General features: G+C 41.5%; 1 protein-coding gene across 1 annotated transcript in view; it reads left to right on the plus strand.

Annotated features, from left to right (window-relative positions):
* Positions 1-12,599, plus strand: part of mtg2 (mitochondrial ribosome-associated GTPase 2) — a 20,461-nt gene extending 7,862 nt beyond the window's left edge. The window contains exons 3-6 of the mRNA XM_079401271.1: positions 3,892-4,007; positions 4,084-4,302; positions 9,067-9,205; positions 9,300-12,599. Of these exons, the coding sequence (XP_079257397.1) occupies positions 3,892-4,007; positions 4,084-4,302; positions 9,067-9,205; positions 9,300-9,664 (839 nt within the window). The 3' untranslated portion in view covers positions 9,665-12,599. The remainder of the gene's footprint in view (positions 1-3,891; positions 4,008-4,083; positions 4,303-9,066; positions 9,206-9,299) is intronic.
* Positions 12,600-12,811: the final 212 nt, after the last annotated feature.

Consider the following 12,811-nt stretch of genomic DNA (forward strand, 5'->3'; position numbering starts at 1 on the left):
ACAGCACAAAATAATAATAAACAAACAACAAACAAAAGTCCATCTCTTCCATTAGAATTAAAAAAGGTGACCGCTGCTCTGTAAACATCCATGACAGTATTTCTCTTTTGAAAATAATGAACGAAAGAACAATAGGTAAGTAAGTCCCATTTGTTAACATTAGTTAAAGCAGGTTAACATTAACTAAAAATGTGCAATAGCTAATTGTTGCAGTAGTTAATATTCTTTGTTAATGTTGATTAATAAAAAATACAACTATGTTAGTTAATGTTAGCTCCATTGAATTATATTAAGACAACTTTTGATTTTATAATGTATTATTAAAAGTTGAAATTAAGATAGCATTATTAATAAATGCAGTCATTGTTTTTTTCATGTTAACTAATGGAGCTTGTGTTACTGAACAATAATAACGAATCAGTCGTTGATATATAGATAGGCCCGCTGTTCTCTATTATAGATCAGTGGATGGGCCATGTTTAGCTTAGAAAAAATGTTTGAAAATAAATAGCTCATTAAGTCTTTAAGTAAGAATTATTTGATGCTATTGTGAAGACTAAAGCGAATATAAATATCTAAATGACTGAGTGTGAAACATTATTTACACAGTTTTAGGAAAATAGCGCAGCTGATTTGTTTACTGGGTTACCGGGGTAACGGCAGCGGCAGCGCCCTCCAGTGGCGAATGTGCGTCATTCAGCGCGTCTTCACTTTAACTCGCTCCGCTTTTCTTCTCATCTGTGCTCATTTAAATTAAACCGTTGCCTTTTTAAAGTTCTAAACTAATCATATGAGGCTGCATCGCAATTTTTCCATAAATAAACAGAATAAATTAATACGTTTGTTATAGGCTACTGTATAAGTTAGGCTGTTTTGTATTTTTTTTTGTATTCGCACTTGTGCTCCTAAATACATTTTCCAGTTCGCACACATCTATTTTTAGTCGCAAATGCGAGTAAAATGCTCGCACTGTGGAGCCCTACACACTACTATCGACAGGCATTTCTTTGGTGGAAATAAAGCTTCACTGTTTAGTCCCTCTGTCACTAATGTAATTAGTGTAGTAGCCTCAGTGTCTCTGATAAGCAGCGCGTCATTTGAAGCTGGTGCACCACTAGTGTGACTTTGTTTTCATTTTGCACAGGCTGCAACAGTTCAGCTCCGTGCAACAGAAACACTCGGTTTTGCGAAACCTTTACGATTAATTAACCGTGACGTTTTAAAGCGCGGTTAATCGCGGAACCGGTTAATCGCTGCATCCCTAATGCCTTGAGGGTAAAACATGGGCTAATTTTCATTTTTGGGTGAACTAACCCTTTAAAGGGGTGGTTTACTGCCTTTTTTCTTTGCTTGATTGTGTTTATGGGGTGCAATATAACATGTCTTTGTGTTTCGTTTGTTAAAAACCGGCTTATTTTTCATAAATTTCACCTTTATTGTAAGCCGCTTTCTCCTCTGTCATTTGAACGACCGGCTGACTTCCTGATTCTATGAAACCACGCCCTCAGAAACAGGCAATGGGCTCTGATTGGTTAGTTGGGCCGGTGTGTTGTGATTGGCTAAACTGCGTACTGCACATTGTCCGGAAACTTCACGCCCATCACCTTTACGGGCGACAGCTGCATGTGCTCCGGTCAAATATAAATAATGGTGTCAATATTGCCGTATCAGTTTGAGCCAGAATCAGACCCAGAAAGCGGTAATGAAGAGAGTCAAGCAGAACCTCTGCAAACACGGCTCTTACAAAACGTTTCTGAATGGTACATTTGTTTTTTATTATTCTCTCAAAGAATTTCGATACGCTGTTACTTGAAAATGCTACTGCTGTTTGTTAGCTTTTGAGATATGGGTTTCTCCTGATTAAACATTTAATATAACTGAATACATGAAAAATTACGTCATAAAGTATACATGGAAAATACATTTACAAAATTAGTACATAATTACAAATTCGGGTCCAAAATGGTTGTACGCGTTTGTCATAGACACACGAAATAGCCTAACTAACTGGCTACTAAAGCCAGCATTGGCATTTGTTTACGTCCTTGATAAAACTAAAACATTACGTCTGAAATTATACATGCAAATACATTTAAAATGATTAAATCTTACTTGCAGGCTGCTGCCTCTGGTTTTAAAGTTGGAACTGCTCCATGTTTTAGTGATAGTTTCTGGTTGAGTCATTGAACTCGTGTCGATTCTGGAAGCTGTCTTCCGTAAAATGCGCAGCACAGAGAGCTAAATTACGATTGTAATTGTCAGGAACATAATCAAACATATATTTTAACCATTGTTGACGAACTACAGCGTCCATAGGAAGCCCGAACACAGAAGACCTGACAGCTGGGTGAAAATAACTCACTTTCGATGGCATGGCTACAGCTCTCCACTATAACTCTTCCTCTTCGACAAAGCCGCAGAACATGGCCTTGCCCCCTTTTTTGCATGTTCCGGAGGGAGGGTTGAGGTACATTTACGGGTTTGTTACGTATGAAACCCGGGAAGTATCTCGTTGTAGTCCCATTTGAGTCGTTTTTGTAGGCGTTAAACTTCCTGATATTTAAAAGACGATATCTCCGCTTACGTTGAACTTTCAGTGCAGCAACTTTGCAGATACTGTTCATGCACCAACAGCAACATTACACACTATTTAACATGAAAAAAGTGAAATCGCAATCAACCACCCCTTTAAAACGGTTCATAAAACATCAAACATACTATAAACATTATAGAAAAATATCCAATATATCCAAAAACATAAAAAACTCTCATACACACTCACACACCCCTAAAAGGATCAAATTCAATGCATAGCAAAGAGTATCATTTGCTGCTATTTTTATTCATTAATTCAATCGCTACAGGTACGAAAGTATTCCTATCGTCTAGTTCTCCACGTAGGGGCCACAAATCAGTGCCAGAGTGAAGGAGTTGAAACTCAGCATGTAAAGGATGGGAACAATCTCTAATAATAAAACTCGCCTTATTCTGCAGCTGGACCTGCTACGTTAGGTTGTGATTCACCTTCAATCTTACTAGCTCACATGACAATTTGGTTCAAAGAATTTTTGTTCTTCAAAGACAAACTACCGAACCATGACACAAGGGAATATGACAAGACTGATTCATTAAAAGCCCAATAAAAGAGTGTCATCATGGATTTATCATTGTGAAATCTGGACAGCTTTCTGTGGCGTTTCTCTTTACACACAGACTCCCAGTTCTTTTCAAAAGTCCGTTCAGAATCTATGACTGTCCCAAGATATTTATAGTATAATGTAATAAAGTCATTCTCGTGCTTCCCTAGTTAGATGTCTTCATCAGGTTAATTGTCCAGTCAGGCAAGTAAAATTCCCTTTCATTTGCCCCTTCAAAAAAACATACAACACAACATTGCTTACAGAATTAGTTTGTCTATACACCTTCAAGAATGTGACGTGCCCAAAATGTTGGACGCGCCTGAGCTCAATTTCACATGTCGTAGCAGGGTTTTCACAAAGCTGTGGTTTGTTCTGTTTTAATGGGGTGTTGAATGTAGATTGATGTTAAAAGAATAAGCATAAATAAACATCAATAAAGAGGTCTGGCGCCTCATTTATAAAATGTTGCGAAGATAATTTCTCAAATGTTCATGTGATATAGAGAAATGAATGGATGTGTATTTTTATATGCTTTATAAAGTTATTTTAAAATAATTATATAAAAAAAAATTTCGGCAGGTGGCAAGAATTGCTTGTATTTCCAGATACCTGCAGTAGTGTGGCTTTGCTGCATGGAAGAGTGTACGTCTGCTTAGAGCCTGACGTGCCGCTACACACTTTTCCATTTTAATAAATCTGAATGCATCCAGCTAACTATCTGCCTCATCTTTCCCGTCGCTCTTCTCTGCAGTGAACCAGCAGGTGAAATCACTGTCCTCTGTGTCAACGGTGTATCGTGGGAAAGATGGAGAGGCAGGAAGCAGTCAAAACTGCTTTGGACGCAATGCCAGCCCCACCTACATCGCAGTGAGTTTCCCTCACAAACACATGCAGGATGTTTTGTGTGTGAAGTCACGTGTACAGAGTAACGCTTTGAACGCAGGTTCCTGTCGGCACGCTGGTCAGAGAGGAGGGCAGGATGCTGGCAGACCTCTCGCAGCACGGCCAGCTGTATACGGTGGCTTACGGAGGTGCGGGGGGGAAGGGGAACCGCTTCTTCCTGTCCAATGAGAACAGAGCGCCCCTGACCGCCACGCCTGGAGAGAAGGGCCAGGAGCGTGTGGTTCAGCTGGAGCTGCGCACCATGGCCCACGCCGCACTGGTCAGTGCTAAACCACTCTCCAAAATCATCCTCTCACTTTCATGTCCTTCCAGACCTCTATGCACTTTTATTTTCTGTGGAACACAAAGGAAGATATTATGAAGAATGCTGGTATTCAGTCAGCTGTTGGCCACCATTGACTTCCTTAGTAGGGAAAAAGTACTAAGAAATACTATGGAAGTCAAAGGTGGCCAACAACTGTTTGATTACCAGCATTCTTCATAAAATCTTTCTTCAAGTTCATCATAAGAAAGAAACTTACACAGGTTTGGAACGACACCAGGGTGAGTAAATGATGACACAATGTTTATTTTGGGGTGAACTTGGAAGACCAATGCTTAATTTTAATAAACTTCAAACAGTCAGAATAATTAAATTTCACCATATAAAAATCAGATGTTACAGATGTTTACCGATGTTACTGTTTTTGATAATGAACATAAATTTACATCAGCATCCTAAGCCAAGCTACTGTCAAATGTGCTTTTCTAAGAGACAAAAAATCCTGCACTACAAACCGCTGAAGTTACACGTCATCAGATTCAGGCAACACAAACCTGTTTCATGATTTTCCACTCATTAGAGCATGCAGAAACTCTATAACCATGGTTCCCCAAAGGAAAGAGACGCTTTGGGAACGCCCCTGCGTGACCACGCTCTGAATCACGAGTGAAATCAGTCCAATAGAGTGGTGAGACGTCACGGGCGGGGTGACGTAGAGACCAGGAAGCTTTAGGATACAGCGGCAGCTTCTGGTAAGAGAAGGAAGTGCTTGCAGGGATGCAGGAAGTATGGTAATGAGACGCAGCATCTCGTTCCCTCTGGGAAAGGGAGGAGGAAAGAAGGCCTGCAGCACAACTAGCCTTGGAACGGAGGAGGGCACTTTAGGACTATACCCAGGTCTCGGGTACAGAAAAGCTTTAGCCATGCAAGGTGCAAACTCAAGATATGAAGGGGCCACAGAAAAGTTAAAGTCTTAATTGTAAGGAATTTGTCTGCAACCTCCTCCAAAGGCTCAAAAGGAGGTTTGCACAGCACCTCCAAAACCACGGCCAAATCCCATGGTGGGAATCTGGAGCATGCACTGGGCACAACCTCAGCACAACACGGAAGAAACGTGTAACAAACGGCTTCCTTCCCAATGACTGACCACCAAGAGAAGGGGAAAAACCCCTTGGTCCTGAGCCACCACTGCAGGGGTCTCATGTACAGCAGGCTGCCATCAGACCCAACAGTCTCTGAAACAGTATGACAGTGACTGACTGGCCTTCTCTCACTCTTCTTACAGCCGCGAGAATTGCATCAGTATGAGCAGAAACTTGACCATAGACTGCCCCATGGCTAAGCGGTCTGCTTGGTGGCACGGAGGGACAAATCTGCGGTCCGATGCAGCTCTTTAATGTTGTCGGCTTGCACTTCCTCACCCTCATCAAGCTCCTTAAGCAGGTTGGCTTGGTAAGCCTGCAACACTGCCATAGTGTGCAGACAAGCACCAGCCTGACCTGCTGTCGAGTACGCTTTGCCCACCAAAGGCGAAGAGGCTTGGAGGGCAATGCAATGCCTTGAGGTGCAATGCAGTCCCTCGGGACAGATAACCTGCAAGCAATTGTTCAACCTAGGGCACCCCACGATCTAGACACCTCTGTGTGCAAATCAGGGAAAAGCAGAAGGCCTCGTGTGGAGGTAGCAGATTAGGTCGCAGAAAACTGTTGCTCAACTTGCACTTAGGACGCTTGTTTTGTTTCTCGGCGGGCCAGTCCATGTTCAACTTGGCAACTGCATGAGTCACTACCTCCAGAAGCTCCTCGTACTGGACGACTGGGGTGGTGAATCTACAGTCTCGTCTGGTTTGATGCTCTCCACATCAGCCTCCTCAGAGAAAGATAGGGGGAGCCCTCTCCCTGGGCAGTGCGTGCTTCCTATCCCTGAGAGAGAGCACTGGATCTGGTGGGTGAGGGAGAAGAATGGGAAGATGTCCGCAGCGAGAGCCTCTCACATTGAGAGCTGACTGTGCGTGCTCTGCTCCCAAACAAGCAACGCACACACTGTGTGCATCTCCTCCTGTAATGAAGCGCGGGCAGGGAGAAACACAGCCTGAAAGTCACTTCCTTAGAGCTTGCCATAATGACTTTAAACAACAGTAAATAGGACAAACACACACAGAGCGCTTACTGAACAACAGAAGCTGCTGCTGTATACACCACATGTCTTTTTAAAGCTTCCGGTTTTAAAATGTCTTTTTAAAGTCACCCCCCGGGACGTCTTGCCACTCTGTTGGACTGATTTCACTCGTGATTCAGAGCGTGGTCACGTTCTGACACGGCATGAGTTCCCTTGGGGGAATACATTTTTCAATTCAGATTTATTTTAAGGAAAAGTGTAAAGAATTCAAAAACATGAAGTGTTTGTCATGTTCTGACCATAAAGAGTCGTTTAAAACCATAACTAACCATCTGGTTTCTACAACTTTCACTTAGGAGCTGCCTTTAAACTTGAAAGAAATAAAGTTTTTAAACTTATTGTGATAATTATCAATATCGGCTGATATGTAAAATTTCATTGTGATAATCTTTTGCCCATATTGCCTAGCCCTACGACAAAATAACATCTACATTTGCACGTGGCGCTAATGATGTAGTGACATGCAGGTAAACATTCATATTAGTATTCATGCATATATATTCAGTTTCTCTCATTTACTCACCCTGGTGTCGTCCCGTGTAATTTTCTTTCTCATGTTGTCCTCAAAAGAAGATATTATGAAGAATGCTGGTAATCAAACAGTTGTTGGCCACTATTGATTTTCACAGTTTTTTTCCCCTACTATGGAAGTCAATGGTGGCCAACAATTGTTTGATTACCAGCATTCTTCATAATGTCTTCCTTAATGTGTGTACAGGTCCTTTTCAAAAAATTAGCATATTGTGATAAAGTTCATTATTTTCTGTAATGTACTGATAAACATTAGACTTTCATATATTTTAGATTCATTACAACACAACTGAAGTAGTTCAAGCCTTTTATTGTTTTAATATTGATGATTTTGGCATACAGCTCATGAAAACCCAAAATTCCTATCTCAAAAAATTAGCATATCATGAAAAGGTTCTCTAAACGAGCTATTAACCTAATCATCTGAATCAACTAATTAACTCTAAACACCTGCAAAAGATTCCTGAGGCTTTTAAAAACTCCCAGCCTGATTCATTACTCAAAACCGCAATCATGGGTAAAGACTGCCGACCTGACTGCTGTCCAGAAGGCCATCATTGACACCCTCAAGCAAGAGGGTAAGACACAGAAAGACATTTCTGAACGAATAGGCTGTTCCCAGAGTGCTGTATCAAGGCACCTCAGTGGGAAGTCTGTGGGAAGGAAAAAGTGTGGCAGAAAACGCAGCACAACGAGAAGAGGTGACCGGACCCTGAGGAAGATTGTGGAGAAGGACCGATTCCAGACCTTGGGGGACCTGCGGAAGCAGTGGACTGAGTCTGGAGTAGAAACATCCAGAGCCACCGTGTACAGGCGTGTGCAGGAAATGGGCTACAGGTGCCGCATTCCCCAGGTCAAGCCACTTTTGAACCAGAAACAGCGGCAGAAGCGCCTGACCTGGGCTACACAGAAGCAGCACTGGACTGTTGCTCAGTGGTCCAAAGTACTTTTTTCGGATGAAAGCAAATTTTGCATGTCATTCGGAAATCAAGGTGCCAGAGTCTGGAGGAAGACTGGGGAGAGGGAAATGCCAAAATGCCTGAAGTCCAGTGTCAAGTACCCACAGTCAGTGATGCTGGTGTTGGTCCACTGTGTTTTATCAAGGGCAGGGTCAATGCAGCTAGCTATCAGGAGATTTTGGAGCACTTCATGCTTCCATCTGCTGAAAAGCTTTATGGAGATGAAGATTTCATTTTTCAGCACGACCTGGCACCTGCTCACAGTGCCAAAACCACTGGTAAATGGTTTACTGACCATGGTATTACTGTGCTCAATTGGCCTGCCAACTCTCCTGACCTGAACCCCATAGAGAATCTGTGGGATATTGTGAAGAGAAAGTTGAGAGACGCAAGACCCAACACTCTGGATGAGCTTAAGGCCGCTATCGAAGCATCCTGGGCCTCCATAACACCTCAGCAGTGCCACAGGCTGATTGCCTCCATGCCACGCCGCATTGAAGCAGTCATTTCTGCAAAAGGATTCCCGACCAAGTATTGAGTGCATAACTGAACATAATTATTTGAAGGTTGACTTTTTTTGTATTAAAAACACTTTTCTTTTATTGGTCGGATGAAATATGCTAATTTTTTGAGATAGGAATTTTGGGTTTTCATGAGCTGTATGCCAAAATCATCAATATTAAAACAATAAAAGGCTTGAACTACTTCAGTTGTGCTGTAATGAATCTAAAATATATGAAAGTCTAATGTTTATCAGTACATTACAGAAAATAATTAACTTTATCACAATATGCAAATTTTTTGAAAAGGACCTGTGTATATATATATATATATATATGTATATATATCCTTAATGTGTGTGTGTGTATGTATATATATATACATACACACACACACATATATATATATAAAATAAGAATATTACTGTTTGCTTCCATAATCAGTTGCAAAAACCTGAAGCAACGTGTCTATCTGTTTTAGAAAGATGCTTGATTTTTCTGATGGGAAATGATTTGAGATTCTTGTTTTAGGATTATTATGTGTGTGTTTTTTTTCTGACTGTGGACTGAAGTTGTGTCTGGTTTGTGAGCAGGTTGGCTTTCCGAATGCAGGCAAGTCGTCTCTGTTGCGTGTGATCTCTAATGCGCGGCCGGCGGTGGCGGCGTACACCTTCACCACGCTCAAGCCTCACGTGGGCATCGTCACGTACAGAGACCACCAGCAGCTGGCAGGTGTGTGTGTGTTCAGTCATGGTAAGAGAACTGATGAAGCACTGACTCGTCAGCTGTTAAAGCCCTGGTTTTCTCTCTCCCCGTTCGATGGCAGTGGCTGATATTCCTGGGCTGATTCCTGGCGCTCATCTGAACCGTGGGCTTGGCGTCTCTTTCCTCCGGCACATCGAGCGCTGTCGGCTACTGCTGTTCGTGCTGGACATGTCTTCTGCGGAGCCCTGGGAGCAGTTCCAGCAGCTGTGCTTCGAGCTGGACCAGTATGATCCTCAGCTGTCCCACAGACCTCGTGCCATCGTGGCCAACAAGATGGACCTGCCGGAGGCCAGGAGGAACCTGGAGGCTCTGAGGAGCCGCGTCCATCAGACGGTCATCCCTGTGTCTGCGCTGACCGGACACAACACGGCACAGCTGATCCTGCACCTCAGAGAGATGTACGACAGCTACCCACAGGACTCCTAGACAAGGATGTAGCCGTTTCCTCCGATACAGCTGAGCCCTTCTGTTACAGAAATACACAGCTTACCGTAAGACCTGAACATGCAGGTTAATATCAGACTGTTGTTTGGATCACTTACACTCAACATGGCAAGTTACTGACCATCATCATGACAAGATGAAAAGCAGGGTCTTTCTGTGCTTCTCACGTGAGGATCTCAGGAAGGGAAGTCATGTGAGCGAGAGCGCAGTCATTACTGCAGAGTAAGCACTCATCTTCTGCTCACACAGAAACGCTCGCTTCTTCAGGGTCTCTGAGCAGCTGCTTCAGCAAAGAATATGTAGTATTTAATGAATTATTTTTTTTTATTTAATAAACTTTTAAAGTTATGATAATTGTATTTTAAGTGAATCATTACACATTGTTCAGTTCATATAATGGTTTGTAGTTCTCTAGTTTAAAAGCAATACACTGGATGAAGAGTTTATATGTTCTTTGTTTTCTACGAGAAATGCTGGTCTCAAACGTGTTCTCTTCAGGTCATGGTCAGGTCAAGCGCTTTGCACAAGTAGCAGTAATGACCGTCAGTGTGAAAGCTGTTCAGAGATCAGTGACTGTAACTCTGAATGTTTCCTGGCTTTAAATCAGGCCACTCGGTGGTAAAATGATCACATCAAATTAATTTGTCTGCAGTTGCGATCTAGAGTAGTCTCTCTTAAAACCAAAACACACTTCAGAGAGCTACAGCATGAGTCGTAAGTAAAACAGAGTATTCATTCAATAAAATCAAACTTATTTATTTATCGCTGAGTAAAGGCTTTGAAAGTTTGGATAATCCAAGGAACAGATAACGCATTCGGATTTACCTTCATCCGCATTGGTTCTCCTCAACATCCCATAATATGCCCACCTGTCGTATGTAAATATTTTTAATTGCAAATGAGTTATCTGATTCCCTCGACTCCAACGATACCAAACGCCGATACCACACAGCATGTGACAAGTGCCATATTCAGTCAAAGAAATACAGACAGCAGAATGGAGTTATTAGAGATTAAGGATGTCTACGGAGTATATGCATGCAATGAAATGAATGTTAAACATTCAGTATTGATGCCTGTATAGCTGATGTGCACGAGCAAAGCACGAGCTCGTCGAGTGAATATCCCCCAGTCAGCAAATCTCCTTTGGCACAGATCTGGCCCAAATCTACAGCTAAAGTGTGGCCCAGATTAGTACATCTTCGCCGGCCCAAAATTGGCCCACATGTTCTTTAGCCAGAACTGAACCAAACCAGTGCCATATCTCAGCCTATCGTGAACCAAGTAATACATTTTTATGTGGCCCATATATGGGCCTTGTATGTAATTTTGGCAAGGCTGGGTTCTGTTAAGACCTCACTGCACTAATGTGGCCCACATGCGGCTGATGGTAGGCTTTATGTAAAAAGTCTCATTAACTAGAGAATAAATCACACGCTCAACTACAAAAATGTAAATAAAATAATTTACTTTTGTCAATGCAGGTTAAATGTGCTTAACAGCTATTCAGTATCAAGAAAAGTTCTTAATAAATATACAACAGACAGACATTTAACATTCAAACAAAAAAATATTAAATGGACAAATTTGACTTGGAATCAGTTTTTAAGAACACAACATTGAACTTGAGAAGTGTGTTGCTGTCAGTAATCCTGTGAACACTCGAATAGTCTAATATTAGGGTCAGCAATGCACTGTTTATTCGTTCTCTCCTTCCTCCCACCGTCTCGGTCTCCAGCCAGGTGCAGCCCTTTATAAAGTCTTTATCTGAAGTCCTCCCATGAGGGGATTCTGCCGGACAGCACCTGCAGTCAAGAGAAATATCAATAATGTTATCAGCAGTGCAACCTAAAAGGTAGAGCTGCAGGATCACACGATAAAAATCTAAATGCTCAACAGTGAGGGATAACCAAATACATGTCATTTGTTACATTTTCCTTTTCTTTTTACTTTACATTTTATTGACACAATGATAACAAATTATTCATGACTGCATAATTATTTTTCATCTTTAAAATGTCCTTTCCTACTGCTAATATGAATTCTTCCAGTTGTGTGGTCATTCACACAGATACAGTTACTAGGCTATGCTCATCTCCTGCCCATACACCATTTGATTTGAATTACAAACATTATTTCAATTTTCTAAGTATTTTCTCAACATTGGATCAAGTACTGATGAACATATACATTTTTACTTGAATGACCAAGATATTCCCATTTTATTGTCAGCCTATTGTGTTTGTTCTAATATATTTCCTTGACTACCCCTGAGATTTTAAGGTGATGTGTTTATAATTAAAACATTTGGTGTTTGGTTTTCTGAGGTTAATGGCCACATGACATACAGGTAAACAAAATATGGAATATTTTTTAGTAGGTGTTTTGTGTTAATGGTTACTTTAAGTCGTGGGGAAGTTGTGGCCTAATGGTTAGAGAGTCGGACTCGTAATCCAAAGGTTGCGGGTTCGAGTCCCCGGCCGGCAGGGATTGTAGGTGGGGGGAGTGAATGTCCAGCACTCTCTCCACCCTCAATACCACGACTGAGGTGCCCTTGAGCAAGACACCAAACCCCCAACTGCTCCCCGGGCGCCGCAGCATAAATGTTGTGGGTGTGTGTTCACGGTGTGTGTGTGTGTGTGTGTGTGTGTGTGTGTGTGTGTGTGTGCATTTGTTCACTACTCACTGCTGTGTGTGTGCACTTGGATGGGTTAAACGCAGAGCACCAATTTCGAGTATGGGTCACCATACTTGACAATACGTCACTACTTAAAATGATTACATTTATCATTTTTTTATTTGATCAATTTACATTTTTAGCATTTAATTACTTACTAGGTTTTCCTTCATGGACCCCAGTTTGGAAAACCTTGATGTGATGTTTAATGCACTTCACGTTAATAAAAACACTGAATGTAATATTTTCTTTCTCTTCTTGTATTTTTTATATCAGTATGATACTATCCTATTAAAAATGTGATAAATGAGTTCGGTCAAAAGAAATAAATAAGAATCTTATTGTGTAATGTAATGGATTACTTCACTACAATATTTGCCATGTATTTTAAATCAATAATGGACTACTATTTGTAGGTACTCTACCTAGCTCTGATGGTCAGCTATTTTCCT

This window comes from Barbus barbus, assembly GCF_936440315.1.
Source record: "Barbus barbus genome assembly, chromosome: 40".
NCBI lineage: Eukaryota > Metazoa > Chordata > Actinopteri > Cypriniformes > Cyprinidae > Barbus > Barbus barbus.